Source organism: Hypanus sabinus, unplaced genomic scaffold (genome assembly GCF_030144855.1).
Source record: "Hypanus sabinus isolate sHypSab1 unplaced genomic scaffold, sHypSab1.hap1 scaffold_1116, whole genome shotgun sequence".
Taxonomy (NCBI): Eukaryota; Metazoa; Chordata; class Chondrichthyes; order Myliobatiformes; family Dasyatidae; genus Hypanus; species Hypanus sabinus.
The window spans coordinates 18,774-37,926 of NW_026779173.1; the positions used below are offsets into that span (position 1 = coordinate 18,774).

Sequence of the window (19,153 nt, forward strand, 5' to 3'; positions counted from 1 at the left end):
TAAATATGCTTTCATCGCTTCCTATAATACAATTTTATCCTCAATTGAATGTAAATTTGTATCCAAAAAAAAATTGAATCTGTTTTTTCATAAAATCACAAAAATCTTGACGTTTTAATAAAATTGTATTAAATCTCCATCTAAGTTTTATGTCTATTTGAATAAAATGAATAATCTCTTTCTCTTGGATTAATTTTTCTCCATATATCAATCAGGTTTAAATCTTTCATTAATGATAAAGTTAGTTTTATTACTTTTAATTTTGTAACAACTGTAGTTGACCTTTCCAAAACTGGATCTAAACAAAAATTAAAATCTCCGCCTATTAATATTTTATCATTTGCGTCAGCCAAGTTCAAAAAATCTTCTTATATGAATTTTGCATCATTTTCATTTGGTGCATAAATGTTCATAAAAGTCCATAATTCTGAAAAAAATTGACAATGTATAATCACATATCTCCCCCTAGAATCAATTATTACATTTTGTATTTTAATTGGTAAAGATTTATTAACCGAAATTGCAACTCCTCTCGATTTTGAATTAAATGAAGTTGCTATAACATATCCAACCCAATCTCTATTTAATTTCTTATGCCTGTGAACTTACTGAACACATCCTGGCCAGAAAAAAAACTTATCCCAATCCACTCTTCCTAGATCCTTTTTTTCATTTCCACAAAATTGGCCGTTCTCCAATTTTACCAGAACATTAAGTTGCCAGTTCTACCCCTCACTGATAGCAGTCATGTCGTTATCCCACGTGTCAACCCAAGCCCTAAACTCATCTGTTTTACCGACAATACTCCGTGCATTGAAATAGATGTACCTGAGAATATGTATATCATCTGCTTTTTTTTTCATTTCCGTTTATACATGCAGTCCTCTCATGTTCCTTATCCTCCTGCACCTCACTATCTGCTCTAACACTCTGGTTCCCCTCCCTCTGCAAATCTAGATTAAATTCCCCGGAGCAGCACTGGCAAATCTACCCGCAAGAATGTTATTTCCCCCCCCCCACCCCGCCCAGTTCAGGGGCAAACCGTCCCACCTTCCCGGGAACAAAGCCCAATTGTCCAGAAACATGAAGCCCTCCCTCCTGCACCATCCCCTTAGCCACGTATTTAGCTGCACTCTCCGCACATTTATATTTACAGGGACTTTACTCCTGACGCCGGTCCCGGCACTGGACCCGTTTACAGACCCGGAGCGGAACCGGAGCAGATTCTCAGCCACTGGTTCACATCCCAGGGCGCGAAGAAAGGATAAAGTTTCCCCGTGAATTTATTCCCAGTGAAGGTGTGGAGATGGGACTTGGTCTTCGCGTTGTAAAATGAAACTGTCCCGGACTCGTAACTGAGATAAACTCCCACCCTCCCGGGGATGGGACCGGCAGCGAGACGGGACTCGGGGGAGGTGAGACCGGACACGTCATAATCCCGATGTAACACGTCACCATCCCGCCCGATGACCCAGAATCCGGTCTCCGGACTCAGACTGACCCATCCCTCCCTCTCCACAGACTCTGCGGCGACTCCCAGAAACCAGACCCGATTCCCCGTCACCTCCACCTCCCAGTAATGTCTCCCCGATGGGAATCCCTCCGATCCCAGCACACAAGCCCAGAATGTGAATCTCTTCCCGGTGTCAGGGAGATCCCTCCGGGTCCAGGTCCGTCTCACACTCTTCCGATCCTCAGACACCTCGAGACACGGATTCGCCGTTTCCACATCCAGGGTGACAGAGACTGGGGGGAGAAGCAGAAAATTAGAGAGTCCGCGGGGATCGGGGGGAGACTCGGACAGCGGGGCCCCGGGGATCGGGGGAGACTCGGACAGCGCGGCCCCGGGGATCGGGGGAGACTCGGACAGTGCGGCCCCGGGGATCGCGGGGGAGACTCGGACAGCGCGACCCCGGGGATCGGGGGAGACTCGGACAGTGCGGCCCCGGGGATCGCGGGGGAGACTCAAACAGCGCGGCCCCGGGGATCGGGGGAGACTTGGACAGCGCGGTCCCGGGGATCGGGGGGAGACTCGGACAGCGGGGCCCCGGGGATCGGGGGGAGACTCGGACAGCGGGGTCCCGGGGATCGGGGGGAGACTCGGACAGCGCGGCCCCGGGGATCGGGGGAGACTCAGACAGCGCGGCCCCGGGGATCGGGGGAGACTCGGACAGCGGGGTCCCGGGGATCGGGGGGAGACTCGGACAGCGCGGCCCCGGGGATCGGGGGGAGACTCGGACAGCGGGGTCCCGGGGATCGGGGGGAGACTCGGACAGCGCGGCCCCGGGGATCGGGGGGAGACTCGGACAGCGCGGCCCCGGGGATCGGGGGAGACTCAGACAGCGCGGCCCCAGGGGATCGGGGGGAGACTCGGACAGCGCGGCCCCAGGGGATCGGGGGGAGACTCGGACAGCGCGGCCCCGGGGATCGGGGGGAGACTCGGACAGCGCGGCCCCGGGGATCGGGGGGAGACTCGGACAGCGCGGCCCCGGGGATCGGGGGGAGACTCGGACAGCGCGGCCCCGGGGATCGGGGGGAGACTCGGACAGCGCGGCCCCGGGGATCGGGGGGAGACTCGGACAGCGCGGCCCCGGGGATCGGGGGAGACTCGGACAGCGCGGCTCCGGGGATCGGGGGGAGACTCGGACAGCGGGGCCCCGGGGATCGGGGGGAGACTCGGACAGCGCGGCTCCGGGGATCGGGGGGAGACTCGGACAGCGGGGCCCCGGGGATCGGGGGGAGACTCGGACAGCGGGGCCCCGGGGATCGGGGGGAGACTCGGACAGCGGGGTCCCGGGGATCGGAGGGAGACTCGGACAGCGCGGCCCCGTGGATCGGGGGGAGACTCGGACAGCGGGGCCCCGGGGATCGGGGGGAGACTCGGACAGCGCGGCCCCGGGGATCGGGGGAGACTCAGACAGCGCGGCCCCGGGGATCGGGGGAGACTCGGACAGCGCGGCCCCGGGGATCGGGGGGAGACTCGGACAGCGCGGCCCCGGGGATCGGGGGAGACTCGGACAGCGCGGCTCCGGGGATCGGGGGGAGACTCGGACAGCGGGGCCCCGGGGATCGGGGGGAGACTCGGACAGCGCGGCTCCGGGGATCGGGGGGAGACTCGGACAGCGGGGCCCCGGGGATCGGGGGGAGACTCGGACAGCGGGGCCCCGGGGATCGGGGGGAGACTCGGACAGCGGGGTCCCGGGGATCGGAGGGAGACTCGGACAGCGCGGCCCCGTGGATCGGGGGGAGACTCGGACAGCGGGGCCCCGGGGATCGGGGGGAGACTCGGACAGCGCGGCCCCGGGGATCGGGGGAGACTCAGACAGCGCGGCCCCGGGGATCGGGGGAGACTCGGACAGCGCGGCCCCGGGGATCGGGGGGAGACTCGGACAGCGGGGTCCCGGGGATCGGGGGGAGACTCGGACAGCGCGGCCCCGGGGATCGGGGGGAGACTCGGACAGCGCGGCCCCGGGGATCGGGGGAGACTCAGACAGCGCGGCCCCAGGGGATCGGGGGGAGACTCGGACAGCGCGGCCCCAGGGGATCGGGGGGAGACTCGGACAGCGCGGCCCCGGGGATCGGGGGGAGACTCTGGCAGCGCGGCCCCGGGGATCGGGGGAGACTCGGACAGCGGGGCCCCGGGGATCGGGGGGAGACTCGGACAGCGCGGCCCCGGGGATCGGGGGGAGACTCTGGCAGCGCGGCCCCGGGGATCGGGGGAGACTCGGACAGCGCGGCCCCGGGGATCGGGGGGAGACTCGGGCAGTGCGGCCCCGGGGATAATAAATCAGCCATTCTTCTGAACTCCGGTGAGTACAGGCCCAGAACCATCAAACACCCCTCATATGTTAACTCTTTCATTCCTGGAATTATTCTTGTGAATCATCTGCACCCCCTCCAATGCCAGCACATGATTTCCGATAGAAGGGACCCAAAACTGCTCACAATACTCCCAGTGTGGTCTGACCAACGCCTTATAAAACCTCAGAATTACATCCTTGCTCTTGTACTCTAATCCTCTCGAAATGAAAGCAAACATTGAGTTTGCCAATCTTACCACTGACACAAACTGCAAGTTAACCTTCAGGGAATCCTGCACAAGGACACCCATGTCCGTTTGCACCTCTGATTTTTGAATTTCGCCCTGTTTACAGAATTGTCTATGCCTTTATTCCTTCGATCAAAGTCGTACCTGCCTATGTTTGTACCTGTCAAACTCTACCTGTACTACAAGATCCCTATTCCGTATACTGGTGCATTCAAATAAGACCATAAGACAAAGCAGCAGAAGCCGGCCATTCGGCCCTTCGAATCTCCTCCGCCATTTTATCATAAGCTGATCCATTCTCTCATTTAGTGCCACTCCCCCACCCACTCACCATGACCTTTGATGCCCTGGCTACACAGATACTGATCAATCTCTGCCTTAAATACACCCAATGACCTGGACTCCACTGCCGCAACAAATTCACAGATTCACCACCCTCTGGCTAAAAAAATTTCTTTGCATCTCCGTTCTGAGTGGGCGCCCTTCAATCCTTAAGTCATGCTCTCTCGTACTAGACTCCCCCACCATGGGAAACAACTTTGCCACATCCACTCTGTCCATGCCTTTTAAAATTCGACATGTTTCCGTGAGGTTCCTCCTCATTCTTCTAAACTGCATGGAGTTCAGTCCAAGAGTGATCAAATGTTCCTCACATGTTAACCCTCTCATTCCCGGAATCATTCTGGTGAATCTGCTCTGAACCCTCTCCAATGTCAGAACATCCCTTCTTAAATAAGGAGCCCAAATCTGCACACAGTATTCCAAGTGAGGTCTTACCACTGCCTTATAGAGCCTCAACATCACATCCCTGCTCTTATATTTTATTCCTCTAGAAATGAATGTCAACATTGTATTCACCTTCTTCACCACCGACTCAACCTGGAGGTTAACCTTAAGGGTATCCTGCACGAGCACCCTCAAGTCCCGTTGCATCTCAGAACTTTGAATTCTCTCTCCACTTAAATAATAATCTGCCCGTTTATTTCTTCTGCCAACGTGCATGACCATACACTTTTCAACATTGTATTTCATTTGCCACTTCTTTGACCATTCTCCAAATCTATCCAAGTCTCTCTGCAAACTCTCTGTTTCCTCAGGTGGGGGAGTTTCCACCTACCTTTGTATCATCAGCAAACTTAGCCACAAAGCCATCTTTTCCATAATCCAAATCGTTGATATACAACGTAAAAAGAAGTGGCCCCAACACGGACCCCTCTGGAACACCACTTTTAACTGGCAGACAACCAGAATGGGATCCATTATTCCCACTCTCTGTTTCCTCCCAATCAGCCAACGCTCTATCGACATATGTAACTTTCCCGTAATTCCATGGGCTCTTATCTTGTTTAGTAACCTCATGTGTGGCACCTTGTCAAAGGCCTTCTGAAAATCCAAATACACAACATCCACTGCATCTCCCTTGTCCAGCCTAATTGTAATCTCCTCAAAAGATTTCCATGGGTTTGTCAGGCAGGATTTTCCTTTAAGGCAACCATGCTGAGTTTGGCCTATCTTGCCATATGCCTCCAGGTACTCCGTAACCTCATCCTTGACAATTGACTCCCACCGATGTCAAGCTCACAGGTCTATAATTTACTTTTTGCTTCCTTGCCCCTTTCTTAAATACCAGAGTGGCATTTACAATCTTCCACTCCTCCGGAACCATGTCAGAATCTATTGACTTTTGAAAGATCATTGCTAATGCCTCCGCGATCTCCACAGCTACTTCCTTCAAAACACAAGGGTGAATTCCATCTGGTCCTGGAGATTTATCTACCCTGAGACTATCCAGCTTCCTGAGTACTTTCTCTGTCGTAATTATGACAGCGCACACTTCTCTTCCCTGACACCCTTGAGTGTCCGGTATACTGCTGATATCTTCCTCAGTGAGGACTGATGAAAATACTCGTTCAGTTCCTCAGCCATCTCCTTATCTCCCATTACTTTTTCTCCAGCATCATTTTCTATCAGTCCTATATCCACTCTCACCGGTTTTTTACTCTTTATATACTTGAAAAAGCTTTTGGTATCTTCTTTGATATTATTTGCTAGCTTTCTTTCATAGTTCATCTTTTCCCTCTTAATGGCCTTCTTAGTTTCCTTTTGTAAGCTTTTAAAAACTTTCCAATACTCTGTCTTCCCAGTAATTTTTGCTTCCTTGAATGCCCTCTCCTTTGCTTTTACTTTGGCTTTCACTTCTCTTGTCAGCCACGGTTGCATCTTTTTCCATTCGAAAATTACTTCTTTTTTGGAATATATCTGTCTTGCACCTTCCTCACTTCTCGCATAAACTCCAGCCACTGCTGCTCTGCTGTCCTTCCGCTAGTGTCCCTTTCCAGTCAAATTTGGCCAGTTCCTCTCTCATGCCACTGTATTTTCCTTTACTCCACTGCAATACCGACACATCGGATTTCTGCTTCTCTTTCTCAAATTTCACAGTAAAGTCAATCATGTTACGATCACTGCCACCTAACAGTTCCTTCACCTCAATCTCTCTAATTACCTCTGGGTCATTACACAATATCCAATCCAGTACCTCTGATCCCCCAGTGGGCTCAACAACAAACTGTTCTGAAAAGTCATCTCGCAGACATTCTTCAAATTCTCTGTCTTGAGATCCAGTGTCGATCTGATTTTCCCAATCCACTCGCATGTTAAAATCCCCCACAATTATCATAACACTGCCCTTCTGGCAAGCCTTTTCTATTTCCTGTTGTAATTTGTAATCCACATCGCTGCAGCTGTTAGGAGGTTGGTAGATAACTGCCATCAGGGTCCTTTTACCCCTGCGATTTCTTAGCTCAACCCATAAAGATTCTGCACCTTCCGATCCTATGTCACCTTTTTCCCATCCCCCTGCCAAATTAGTTTAAACCCTCCCTAACAACTCTGTTAAACATTTCTGCTATGATATTGATCCCCTTCGGGTTCAGGTGTAACCCATCCTTTTTGAACAGTTAATACTTCCCCCAGAAGAGATCCCAATGATCCAAGAATCTGAAGCCCTGCCCCCTGCACCAGTCTCTCAGCCACACATTCATCAGCCTGATCCTACTATTCTTGCCCTCGCTAGCACGTGGCACAGGCAGCAATCCTGAGATTACTACCCTGGAGGTCCTGCTTCTCAGCTTCATTCCTAACTCCCAGAAATCTCTCTTCAGGACCTCCTCCCTTTTCCTCTCTATGTCATTGGTACCAACATGTACCAAGACAGCTGGCTGCTCGCCCTCTCCCTTCAGAATATTCTGGACCCGATCCGAGACATCCCGTACCCTGGCACCTGGGAGGCAGCACACCATGCGGGTATCTCTACCAGGCAAACAGAATCTCCTGTCTGTTCCCCTGACTATGGAATCCCCTATGACTACCGCATTCCTCTTCTCCCTCCTTCCCTCCTGCACAACAGCGCCAGGCTCAGTGTCAGAGACCCGGTCATTGTGGCCGTCCCCTGTCAGGTCATCCACCTCAACAGCATCCAAAACGATATACTTGTTGCTGAGGGGGGCAGACACAGTGGTGCTCTCCACTACCCTGGCATTTCCCTTCCCTCTCCTGACAGTCACCCAGTTTTCTGACCCCTGTAGCCTAGGGATGACTACCTCTCTGTAGCTCCCGTCTATCACCACTTCATTTTCTCTAATACGCAGTAGGTCATCAAGCTGCTGCTCCAGATCCCTAACACGGTCTCCGAGAAGCTGAATCTCGGTTCACCTGGTGCAGATGTGGCTATCAGGGAGGCTGGAGGTCTCCCAGGATTCCCACATCTGACACCCTGAACAAAGCACTAACCCTGCAGACATGCTACCTAATTCTACAGGAATGAAACAAAGAAAGATAGGTCTACTGACCCACTTACTTCGCCAAGAACACAAACTTTTTAAACGGTTAACTAATGTGCCCTGCTGTTCCCCCGTCCGTCCAGGCCGATTTGCTAAGGGGAGAAAAAGAGTCGGTGCCTCGCTCTCGCCTCTTTCCGTTACCGCTTAAGCCCGTTGAGCCAAAGCCCTACACTCTGCTGCCACCCACTCCGCTGCCCGCGGTATAGGGTGGTCATCTTTTTAAACTCTCCGCGCTGTCCTGCGCAGTCTCGCCGTCCTTGTACACAAAGTTTTTTTTTAAACGGTCTTCCTTCAGAATTTAGCTCCCACACCGCCCTTCTTGTACCAATCTCAAAAAAACACCTTCAGTCCTGTATTCATCAGCCTATTCCACACTGTCCACATGAACTTAAGCAAGGCCTTTGATGTCGATGATAGACCACACTTGGAGTATTGTCTGCATTTCCGGTTCCCGAATATGGGGAGGATGTCATTACGCTGGACGGGGGGCTTCAGGAGGATGTTACCAGGACTGGGGGCTTGAGTTAAAAGCAAAGAGTGAGTAAGCTTGGGCTATTCAGCTGTAGTGTAGGATGTTCAGGTGTGACCCCTTATCAAGGTAAATAATTCTAAGGAGCTTAAATAACGTTCTTTTTCCAAGAAATGGGAGTACAGAACCAGAGGCCTCAGATTGAAAGTGAGATGGGAAATCGGGTAACATTCTCAGAGAGAGGGAGGTTGGTGAACGGAATTTGCCCTCAGACGCTGTAGAAACAGGTAAAAATAACATATTTTAAAATAAATACACAGATGGGAAATGGTTAGAGGGATGGGGGGGGGGCAAACACACACAAATGGGCCATGCTCAAGAAGACATCTTAGTCTTGCAGATTGATGAAGTGGGCCGTGAGTTCAACATCCGTCAAACCCTCCCAGATCATCCTCCTGAGGAATCTCACCCCGGAGTCTGTCTGTGAAGTGTTGATGTGACGTCACGTCAGAGGGCAGCTCAGTGACACAGAACAAACAGACTGGGTAAGGACGGCAGATTTCAATCCTAAATGGGAATTTGTGCCTGTTTCTGTGGCTGTGTGTCACACTCTGATAGTATATCGTGTGTGTCTGTGTGTGTGTGTGTGTGTGTGTGTGTGTGTATACACATTGAAGGATAGTGTGCACATTGAGGAATTTGTATGCTACAGTGTGTCATCACATGTCTGGTGTGTGTTGACAATGTGTCACACGTGATTGAGTTGTTTAAATGAATAAATGACTGTCTCTGAAGAGACTGGTTTCCAGGTTACTGAGGGAAATAACAATGTACATTGCTGAGGCTCTGACTACAATCTGCCTGTCCTTCCTGTGTATGTGTGTGAGGGAGCTTTGCCAGGCCGGTTATGCTGTGTGTGCTTCTCCCGAGATGAAATCTTGACCCATGTCAATGCTTGTTGGTGTGTCCGAGCTCATTCTCACAATGCTTCAATGTAGTGGTCAGATCACCATGAGACATAGGAGCAGAATTAGGCCATTTGCCTATCGAGTCTGCTCCGCCATTCAATCATGGCTGATCCTTATTTTCCCTCCTCAGCCCCACTCCCTGGTCTTCTTCCCGTAACCTTTGATGCTGTGTCCAATCTAGAACCTATCATGCTCTGCCTTAAATACACCCAACAGGTTCCACAAATTCAACAGCTGCTGGCACAAATTTCTCCACATGTTTTAAATAGATTCCCCCTCTGTCTTGAAGCTGTGCCCTCTTGTCCTAAACTCCACCACCATGGGAAACATCCTTTCCACATCTACTCTGTCTAGGACTTTCAACATTCGAAAGGTTTCTAGGAATTTCAACATTTGAAAGGTTTCAATGAGATTCCCCCTCATCTTTCTAAATTCCAGCGAGTACAGACACAGAGCTATCAAACGTTCCTCGTATGATAACCCTTTCATTCCTGGAGTCATCCTTATGAAATGAACCTTCTGCAATGCCAGCACATCTTTTCTTAGACGAGGAGCCCAAAATTGTTCACAATACTCAAGGTGAGTCTTCACCAGTGCCTTATAAATCCTCAGCATCACATCCCTGCTCTTGAAATGAATGCTATTTAAACCGATTGAATTCAATGCTAACATTGGATTTGCCTTCCTCACCACTGACTCTACCTGCAAGTTACCATTTAGGAAGTTCTGCAGAATGACTGCTAAGTCCAATTTCGTCTCAGATTTTTTTGATTTTTCTCCCCATTTGAAAATCTGCACATTATTTCTACGACCAAAGTGCAGGACCATGTATTTTCCAACATTGTATATAATTTGCCAATTTCTTTCCCTTTCTCCTCATCCAAGTCCTTGTCAGGACTAACTGTTTCCTCAACACTACCGGCCCCACCGCCAATCTTCGTATCATCTGCAAAGCCTGGAAACAAAGCCATCTACTCTAGGACAAGAGGGTATGACTTCAGGATTGAAGGACGTCCTTTTAGAACTCAGATGCAGAGAAATTACTTTAGTCAGTGTGTGTGGAGAATCTGTGGAATTTGTTGCGACATGTGGCTGTGGAGGCCAAGGCATATTTAAGGCAGAGATGTACCGGTGCTCATTTAGCCAGGGCATCAAATGGTATGGGGTGAAAGCAGGGGAGTGGGGATGACCGGAAGAATTGGGTCTTCCCATGACTGAATATTGGAGCAAACTCAATGGGCCGAATGGCCTATTTCTGCTCCTATATCTTATTGTCTATTCCATCAGCTAATTCTTGATATACAGCATAAAATGAAGGTGTCCTAACACCTGTGTCCCTGTGGAACAGGACTCACTGGCAGCCAACCAGGAAAGGTTCCGTTTACTCCCATTCGCTGTTTCCTACCAATCAGCCAATGTTCTAACCATGCCTGTAACTGTTCTGTAATACCATGGCCTCTTAACCTGGTTACCACCTTCATGTGTGGCACTTTGTCAAAGGCCTTCCGAGATTCCAAATATACAACATCCACTGCATCCCCTTTATCGATCCTGCTTGTAATCTCCTCAAAGAATCCCAACAGGTTTGTCAGGCAGGATATTCCCTAACGAAGCCAAGCTGACTTGTCCTATCTTGTCCAGTGTCACCAAGTATTCCATAACCTCATACTTAACAACTGACTCCAATTTCTTCCCAACCACAGATGTGAGGCAAACTGGTCAATAATTTCCTTTCTGCTGCCTTCCTCCTTACTTAAAGAGTCAAGTGACATTTGCCATTTTCCAGTCCTCTGGCACCATGCCAGGGTCCAATGATTTTGAAAGATCATTTGGAATGCCTCCATAATTTCTACTGCGACCTCTTTCAGAACACGGGTGCAGTTCATCTGGTCTGGGTGACTTATGTATCTTTAGGGCTTTCAGCTTTTTGAGCAGCTTCTCCCTTGTAACAGTAACTGCACTCACTACTCTTCCCTCACACTCTTCAACACCGGGCACAGTGCTGGTGTCTTCCACGGTGAATAATGGTGCAAAATATTTGGCTTATCTGCCATCTCTTTATCCTCTGTTATTATCCATCCAGCCTCATTTTCTAGCTGTCCTACATCCACTCTCATCTCTGTTTTATTTTTTCACAATACTTGAAAAATAATTTGATATTGTTTGCTATCTTGTTTTCCAAAGATAGGTGTGTAAAAAGGGCCAGAAGGATCATTGGATACCAGAGTCACTCCAACCACAAACTGTACCAGTTGCTACCATCCGGGATACGGTACCACAGCATAAAAGCCGGGAGCAACAGGCTCCGGGACAGCTTCTTCAACCAGGCCAGTTCAATTCAAATCAATTTCTTGTTTATTTTTTCCCACCCAATCATCCTTTTAGTTCCCCTCTGTAGATATTTAAAAGCTTCCCAATCCTCTCCCTTCCGAATAATTTTTGTTTAGTTGTATGCCCTCTCCTTTGCCTTTACATTAACTTTTCTTCTCTTGTCAGCCATGGTTGTACTATTTCGCCATTTGAGTATTTATTTATTTTTGGAGTACATCTATCCTCATTTTCCCAGAAACTGACACCATTTCTGCTCTGCACTCATCCCTGCCAGCATCTCTTTCCAATTTGCTTTGACCAACTCCTTTCTCAGACCACTGTAATTTCTTTCATTTCTCTGAAATACTACAATGTCAGGCTTTACTGTCTCCTTACCAGATTTCAAGTTGAACTCGGTCATGTTGTGAGCTCTGCCTCCTAAGGTTTCTTTTAACTACTCACCTCTGGTTCAATACATAACACCCAATCCAGTAGAGCTGTTCCCCAAGTAGGCTCAATGGCAAACTGCTCTAGAAAGCCATCACATTGCATTCAACAAACTCACTCTCTTGAAATCCTTTACCAACCTGATTTTCCCAATTGCCCTGCATGTTGAAATCTCCCATGATTATCATAACATTGTCCTTTTCATCAGCCTTTCCTATTTCCAGTTGTAATCTGTGGGCCTCAACCCACTGACTGTTGGGAGGCCTGTATATGACTGGTGTCAGTGTCATTTTTACTTTTGCAGTTCCTTACCTCAACCCACAAGATTCAACATCTTCCAATCCTATGTCACATCTTGCTACTGATTTACCAGCAGAGCCACACCACCCCCTCACCCGACCTTCCTATACCACCAATACATTGTGTAACCTTGGACATTCAGATCCCAACTACAACCATGATTCCGCGATGGCCACAACAACATCACAACACCAGTTCCTCTGGTTGGATCCAAACTTATGCACTGGTGTGTTAGTGCATTCGCCTGGGATTGGAACACAGTGGTTCATCCGCCAGTCCCGTGTATTGGTTGTATTGTGACCCTGTGCTGGTGTGTCCAGGGGTCTGACATCTCCAGCTGACCATGTGACAGTGATGCCTCCCAGTCAGTGGGGTTGATGTGGAATAAACTTCAGTTCCCCTTCAGCCCAGTATTACAGACAATCTTTGCCTCAAATTGGAACTAAATTGATCTTCATAAACAAGGAGAAATGAATCTTTGTAAGTTTTACCTCGATTAATAGCATCAAGCGTTTCTCTCAGCACTGTGTTCAACAAATAGAGGTGATCGAATTTTTCAACCGGTAGGGTCTCATCTGTCACTGACAATTCCTGGATATCGTCATTAATCCTGTAAATATTAAACTGCTGGTTATAAATTGCTATTCTGAACTATTTTCAAATCCATTCAGGGTTTCAGTAAAGAGCCTGTCCTACCTTCTGTTCCGACGAGCTTCTTCCTGAAATAAATAAAACACAAATCTGATTAGACTTGCACTTACTGTCCACATCCTGAACTTCATCCAAATCATTACAAGGAGTTGAAAATTCCAACTCCCACAGTCACTCACACACACGGACAATACAGAACCATGGGGTAAATTACAGGGAAAGTTTCTGAATGTGAAACCATTACTGAGAGGAAGAAACTTACAGGGAAGACAGGACAGGCTGTGCATTTTCATCTGGATATGACGTCAGTGTGATAGGATGGAGGAATTTAAGATCAGTGATCTATGTGATTATGTGCGGGTGGAGGAAGTATCTCTATTTATGGGGAGACTCGTGGGGAGATGTAATTCCAGATGGATTTTAACAAATTCCACAAGAAATTTAGTGAGGAGGATGTGAAACTTGCTGCCACAGGAGTGGATGAAATGGAACAGCAGAGTGACTGTAATGGGGAGGCTGGATAAACACGTGAGGGACCAGGGAGTTCGGGGCACTGTTGCTGGCTGCGGTGAGTAGGTGGCAGGAGGATTGTGAAGCAGGGATACTGATAGAAGATGGACCTAATGGCCTGTTTATGATAGAGAATGGGATATAATCCCATGCAAAATATATCCAAAAAATAAAGAGACATTGAAAGTTTCCATAATCTGATGGAAACCGGATATGGAGGGTAAGTCTGAGTTGTGGGTCAAATTCTTTGTTCTCACTGATTGACAGAGAGACCCTCACACCAACTGCAACAGACACACTCACAGCCTGTGACTGGAACCGGGTGTTAATGGGAGTTTCAGAGGATATTTAATGCGGTAAATAAGGAAACAGTCAGCAGCTCTGTGTTATGATCGGAGTAAATAATTTCAGAGAGATTTGCATTTTGTCCTGGGGTGTACAGAAGTTGTGGAAGCCCAGTTTTAGGACAATAGACAACAGACAATAGGTGCAGCTGTAGGCCATTCGGCCCTTCTAGCCAGCACAGCCATTCACTGTGATCATGGCTGATCATACACAATCAGTACCCCGTTCCTGCCCTCTCCCCAAATCCCTTGACCCCGCTATCTATAAGAGCTCTATCTAACTCTCTCTTGAATGCATCCAGAAACTTGGCCTCCACTGCCTTCTGGGGCAGAGCATTCCACATATCCACCACTCTCTGGGTGAAAAAGTTTTTCCGCATCACTGTTCTAAATGGGCTACCCCTTATTCTTAAACTGTGGCCTATAGTTCTGGACTCACCCATCAGCGGAAACATGCTTCCTGCCTCCAGCGTGTCCAATCCCTTAATAATCTTATTATTATGGGACAACAACAACCCTGAATAGATGCAACAATTGTCTGGTGAGAAACAGTTTACTGCCATTTGTAAATGCTGTGTGTAGGAGCAACACGTCTGTTTTCTGTCTGCATTGTATTCTGTGTTACGTGTTTATTATGGTAACTCGTCACGTGATTGGGGACGTGGTAAAAGCGAAGGGAAAAGGTTACGTATCTGTACATTGTTCTGGGCAGTTTTGAGCTGGGAACGGGCGGATGTCATTCTGTTCTTGACCGCTGTGTTGCATCTTACTTTACAATGAATTACCCTGAAGTTTCATCGCTTCAAGATTGTATTTTGCTAATGAAGGACTGAAAGCGTACCTTGGACATTTTGAAATGTCATTATTGGAGTGATGGGAGGGCGCATCATGCAGGTATAACAACTTGTGTGAGGTCGCCAGCAGCGGCAATTGATTTGTTAGAATTGGCCTCTGTGCTGTGTTTATTTCAAATATACCACTGTTCATTTCGTGCCCTTTGACAGAAACAAATTGAAATATAATCCCTCACCTTCAGAAATATCACACCATCTTTCTGATCCATCTGTTCCTTTAACTTAGTGATTTCCTCCTGAATACTCCTTATATTCTCTTGAAGTGCTAGAAGATTTTTCTCCATTGGGTTGAGAATCCTCTTCTCTTCTTCCCTGAGATCCCTGAGTAAGCTCTGCTCTTTCTCAGTGATAATCTGGCGCAGTTCAGCAAACTGGGATGTGATGTGGGACTGAACACTGTGTGACTGTTCCTGTCGAAGGAAAGGTGAAGATTAATATACTGCATTGCTGTGCTCTGTTTCCTTTTGTCGTTCAGTTCGGTCTATTGGAGTCCATGCTACTTCTGAGAGCATTCCCGTCAACACCATTCCCTCACGTTTTCCTGAAACCTACTCTCACATATTGAACCATAAACTCCCATCTGATTCACACACACCTTCCCCACCTTTTCAGGGTTAACGGTAATTAGCCATTCATCCAGCATGTCCCTGGGATGTGTCGGAGTCTCTCGTGGTCACAGGGAGAGCATGCAAACTCCACACAGACAGCAGCAGAGGTTAGGATCGAACCCAGGTCACTGGAGCTGCGATACTCGGCTATTCTGCATTAAATGGAGCAAAACTCGACAGTAATATCAGAAATTCCGCTCAGGAAGCCTCACCCGAACTCCGGAAATCTTCTCTTTCTGTTGCTGCTCCTTTTCCTGGAAGTCTGATTTCTTTTTTGTGAGAGAGTCTAAGGAAGATTTTAGCTGATCCTGGAAGTCAGAGAGTGAAGGAAATAGAAACAAAGATGCATCAAAAGAAACAGGTGATCAAACCCGATTATCACACAAAATGACGGAGGAACTCAGTGAGTCAGGCAGCATCTATTCAGGGGAAATAAACAGTCGGTGTTCCGGGATGAGACCCTTCTTTGCGACTGGGAAGGAATGGGAGAGAAGCCAGAATAAAAAGGTTGGGGATGAGAACCAGCTGACAAGTGACGGGTGAGACAACGTGAGGGGGAACGTGGGGGAGGGTGATGAAGTGAGAAGCTGAGAGGGGACAGGTGGAAGAGGTAAAGGGCTGGAGAAGAAGGAATCTAATACGAGAGGACAATCGACCGTGGAAGAAACGGGAGGAACTAGGCTGTTTGCGGCCCTGAATGGCGACGAGGGGGGAGGTTAGGAGTCAGGTGTTGCAAAGGACAAAGGAAATGTGTTAAGTGTTAAATTAACGTTAGTTTTTACCTTATAGTTTTTAACAGCCTCTTTAATCAGCACAAATCGATGCTCTCTGTGTTCCTGCGCAGCTGCACAGATCACACAGATCAGTGTCTTGTCCGTTTCACAAAACAGCTTCAGTTCTTCCTCATGTTCCTCGCAGTGACGTTTACTTTCCTTCCCTTTCGGATTCAGGTTTAGATTTCGAGCTTTTTCAGCCAGATTTGCTAAGGCCCGATTCACCCTGAGGGTGCGGTCAGTAAACTCCTCTCGACATTCCGGGCAGGAGTTTTTCTGCTCCCTTTCCCAACACTGTGTGATACAAGAGCGACAGAAGTTGTGTCCACACTCCAGTATAACCGGATCGGTGAAGAAATCCAGGCAGATGGGACAAATTACCTCCTCGGTCCAACTCTCGGCCGGTCCTTTCGAAGCCATGTTAACTCCAGCACTTCCTGATTCAGAATGCTTTCACTTTCGGAGAGCTGCTGATCCCCTGCAGTACCGGGATTGTCCACTACGCGCGCTGCAGACTCGGGGAATCACACAACACTCACACAATGCTGGTGGAACACAGCAGGCCAGGCAGCATCTGTAGTGAGAAGCACTGTCGACGTTTCGGGCCGAGACCCTTCGTCAGGACAGCTGGTGTGGTATAGTGCGTCCGGTTCTCCCGGTGTGGCCTTTTGTATATTGGTGAGACCCGACGCAGACTGGGAGACCGTTTCGCTGAACACCTACGCTCTGTCCGCCAGAGAAAGCTGGATTTCCCAGTGGCCACACATTTTAATTCAACGTCCCAGTCCCATTCTGATATGTCTATCCATGGACTCCTCTACTGTCAAGATGAAGCCAAGAGAAACAACGCCTGGGTAGCCTCCAACCTGATGGCATGAACATTGACTTCCGTTAATGCCCCTCCTTCCCTTCTTACCCCATCCCTGACATATTTAGTTGTTCGTCTTTTTTTTTCTCTCTCCCTCTCCCCATCACTGCCTGTTCTCCATCTCTTTCCAGTGCTCCCTTCCCCTTTCGTTCTGCCTAGGCCTCCCGTCCCATGATCCTTTCCCTTCCCCAGCTCTGTATCCCTGTGGCCAATCACCTTTCCAGCTCTTAGCTTCATCCCACCCGCTCCGGTCTTCTCCTATCATTTCGCATTTCCGCCTCCCCCTCCTACTTTCAAATCTCTTAATATCTTTCCTTTCGGTTAGTCCTGACGAAATGTCTCGGCCCGAAACGTCGACAGTTCTTCTTCCTATAGATGCTGCCTGGCCTGCTGCGTTCCACTAGCATTTTGTGTGTGTTGCTTGAATTTCAGCATCTGCAGACTTCCTCATGTTTGCTCAGGGAATCAACGTGGTTTTGCTGGATGTGTTCAGTGGAAATTCTGGCCTTTTCTATGTTGAGTGTGGGATCAAAAACACATTAAACAGACAACAGATACGAAAACGCATCCATGGACTGTCTAAGCCCGGCTACGAGCGGAGGACGGTTGGCCGTATGGCTGGCAACCCCATCTTGTAAAATTCCAGTGCGACAAAAACGTCAGCTGAATCTCCATAGGCCTCATCCATGCGGTCGGAAGGACATTCCCCTGGAAGACGATTGAAGTCCTGAGATGAAAGGAGAAGCCATGTGCCCCCTGGGGTGGTTCACTACTACCATAACTGTGAGGCTTCCTCAGCCAACCCGGCCTCTCCCTGTCCAGTGTAGAGGACCCCTGTAGTTCCAATGGTGTCCCTGTCGTCTGGAATGTGTCAGTAGGCAGCATTCCTGTACGACTGGGCTTCGCAAACTTTTTTTAATGCCAAGGACCAATACCAGTAACCGTGGATCTCAGGTTGGGAACCGCTGCTCTCCGGACATCTCGATGTGATGGCAGGCCAAAAAGTTTCGGGCGTCTTTCCCCGAGTTGATGATCTTCCAGCAGCAATCGCTGTCTATTTTCCAGAGCATCCTGGGAACAGCCCGAGGATCAGTGAGCCTTCTGTCACACACAAACACACACAGCTGGGCTCAGACATACAACACTCTCACATTCCTCCCTTTGTGACACCCTACTTGCTCCGTAGCCCCCGGTATGAAGCTCAAACTGTTGCAACACCTGCCCTTTAAAATCATGGCTGAGGCTGTGTTGTGTCTGTTCACTGTTTGAGTTTGATATTAAATGAAGAGCATTGAATGGGAAGGAAGGTTTGAATAGAAGAATAAAGATCTCCTCTGAAGGTATATGGGGTCCTGGTGAGAGCGTACATGGAACACTGTGCACTGGTCTGGTCTCCCTCCTGGAGACAGCCTGTGGGATGAAGGGAATGAGGAGAAGGTTTCAGAGATTGATTTGGGGGGTGAGGTAGTGTCCTCAGAGAGATTACATTGACTGGGCCTGTCTCAAAATTGGAGAAATAAGAGGTGGTCTGAGTGAGACAGACACAGTCTCACAGGGTATTGACAGAGTGGGGCAGGAATGGCGTTTTTCTTCACTGGGTGTTGAATAAGGTCACAGACTCAGAATCCGATGTCGTCTGACAGGTCGCAGATGAGGAGTGCAGCGAATCTTTGGATTTTTTCCCCACAAGGTTTCTAAATTCACAAGGAATATTGAAGGGCGGAGCGAAGATGGGAACATTGCAAGAAAGTGTCCCTGAGGTCAAAGATCAGCCATTATCGGAGTGAAAGGCCGAACTGGCGCAACGGGCCGAAAGGCAACCCCTGCTCCTGTTTCTTATTTCCTAAATCACGAGTTTACCTTTGCGCCTTGTTCTCCCTTGGCCTTCCGCCTGTCGGATTGCACAGGGGAGCGGTGAGAGCTCCGGAGATCCATCAGCAGCCGCTGCGGTTATTTCATGCTCTTGTTATTTTATCGGTGTTTCTCTGTTTTTGCACAGTTTGTTACCTTAAGCACTCTGGCTGATCTTTCACTGCCTGCTTCTGTTATCGTTACTATTCTACACTTTTTCTAAGTATGTCTGCAGGAAAATGCTTCTCCGGGTGGAACGTAGTGATTTATCTGTACTCTGATAATATTTACTTTGAAATTTGAGTTTCGGGGA

At 48.9% G+C, this 19,153-nt stretch overlaps 1 protein-coding gene across 1 annotated transcript; it reads right to left on the reverse strand.

Annotated features, from left to right (window-relative positions):
* Positions 1-1,051: 1,051 nt before the first annotated feature.
* Positions 1,052-16,620, reverse strand: LOC132386357 (zinc-binding protein A33-like). The gene is made up of 6 exons (XM_059958613.1): positions 16,131-16,620; positions 15,561-15,656; positions 14,917-15,150; positions 13,078-13,100; positions 12,873-12,991; positions 1,052-1,746 (listed from the first exon to the last, which is right to left on the reverse strand). The coding sequence occupies exons 1-6, from the start codon at positions 16,539-16,541 to the stop codon at positions 1,196-1,198; spliced, it is 1,434 nt and encodes a 477-aa protein (XP_059814596.1). The 5' UTR covers positions 16,542-16,620; the 3' UTR covers positions 1,052-1,195.
* Positions 16,621-19,153: the final 2,533 nt, after the last annotated feature.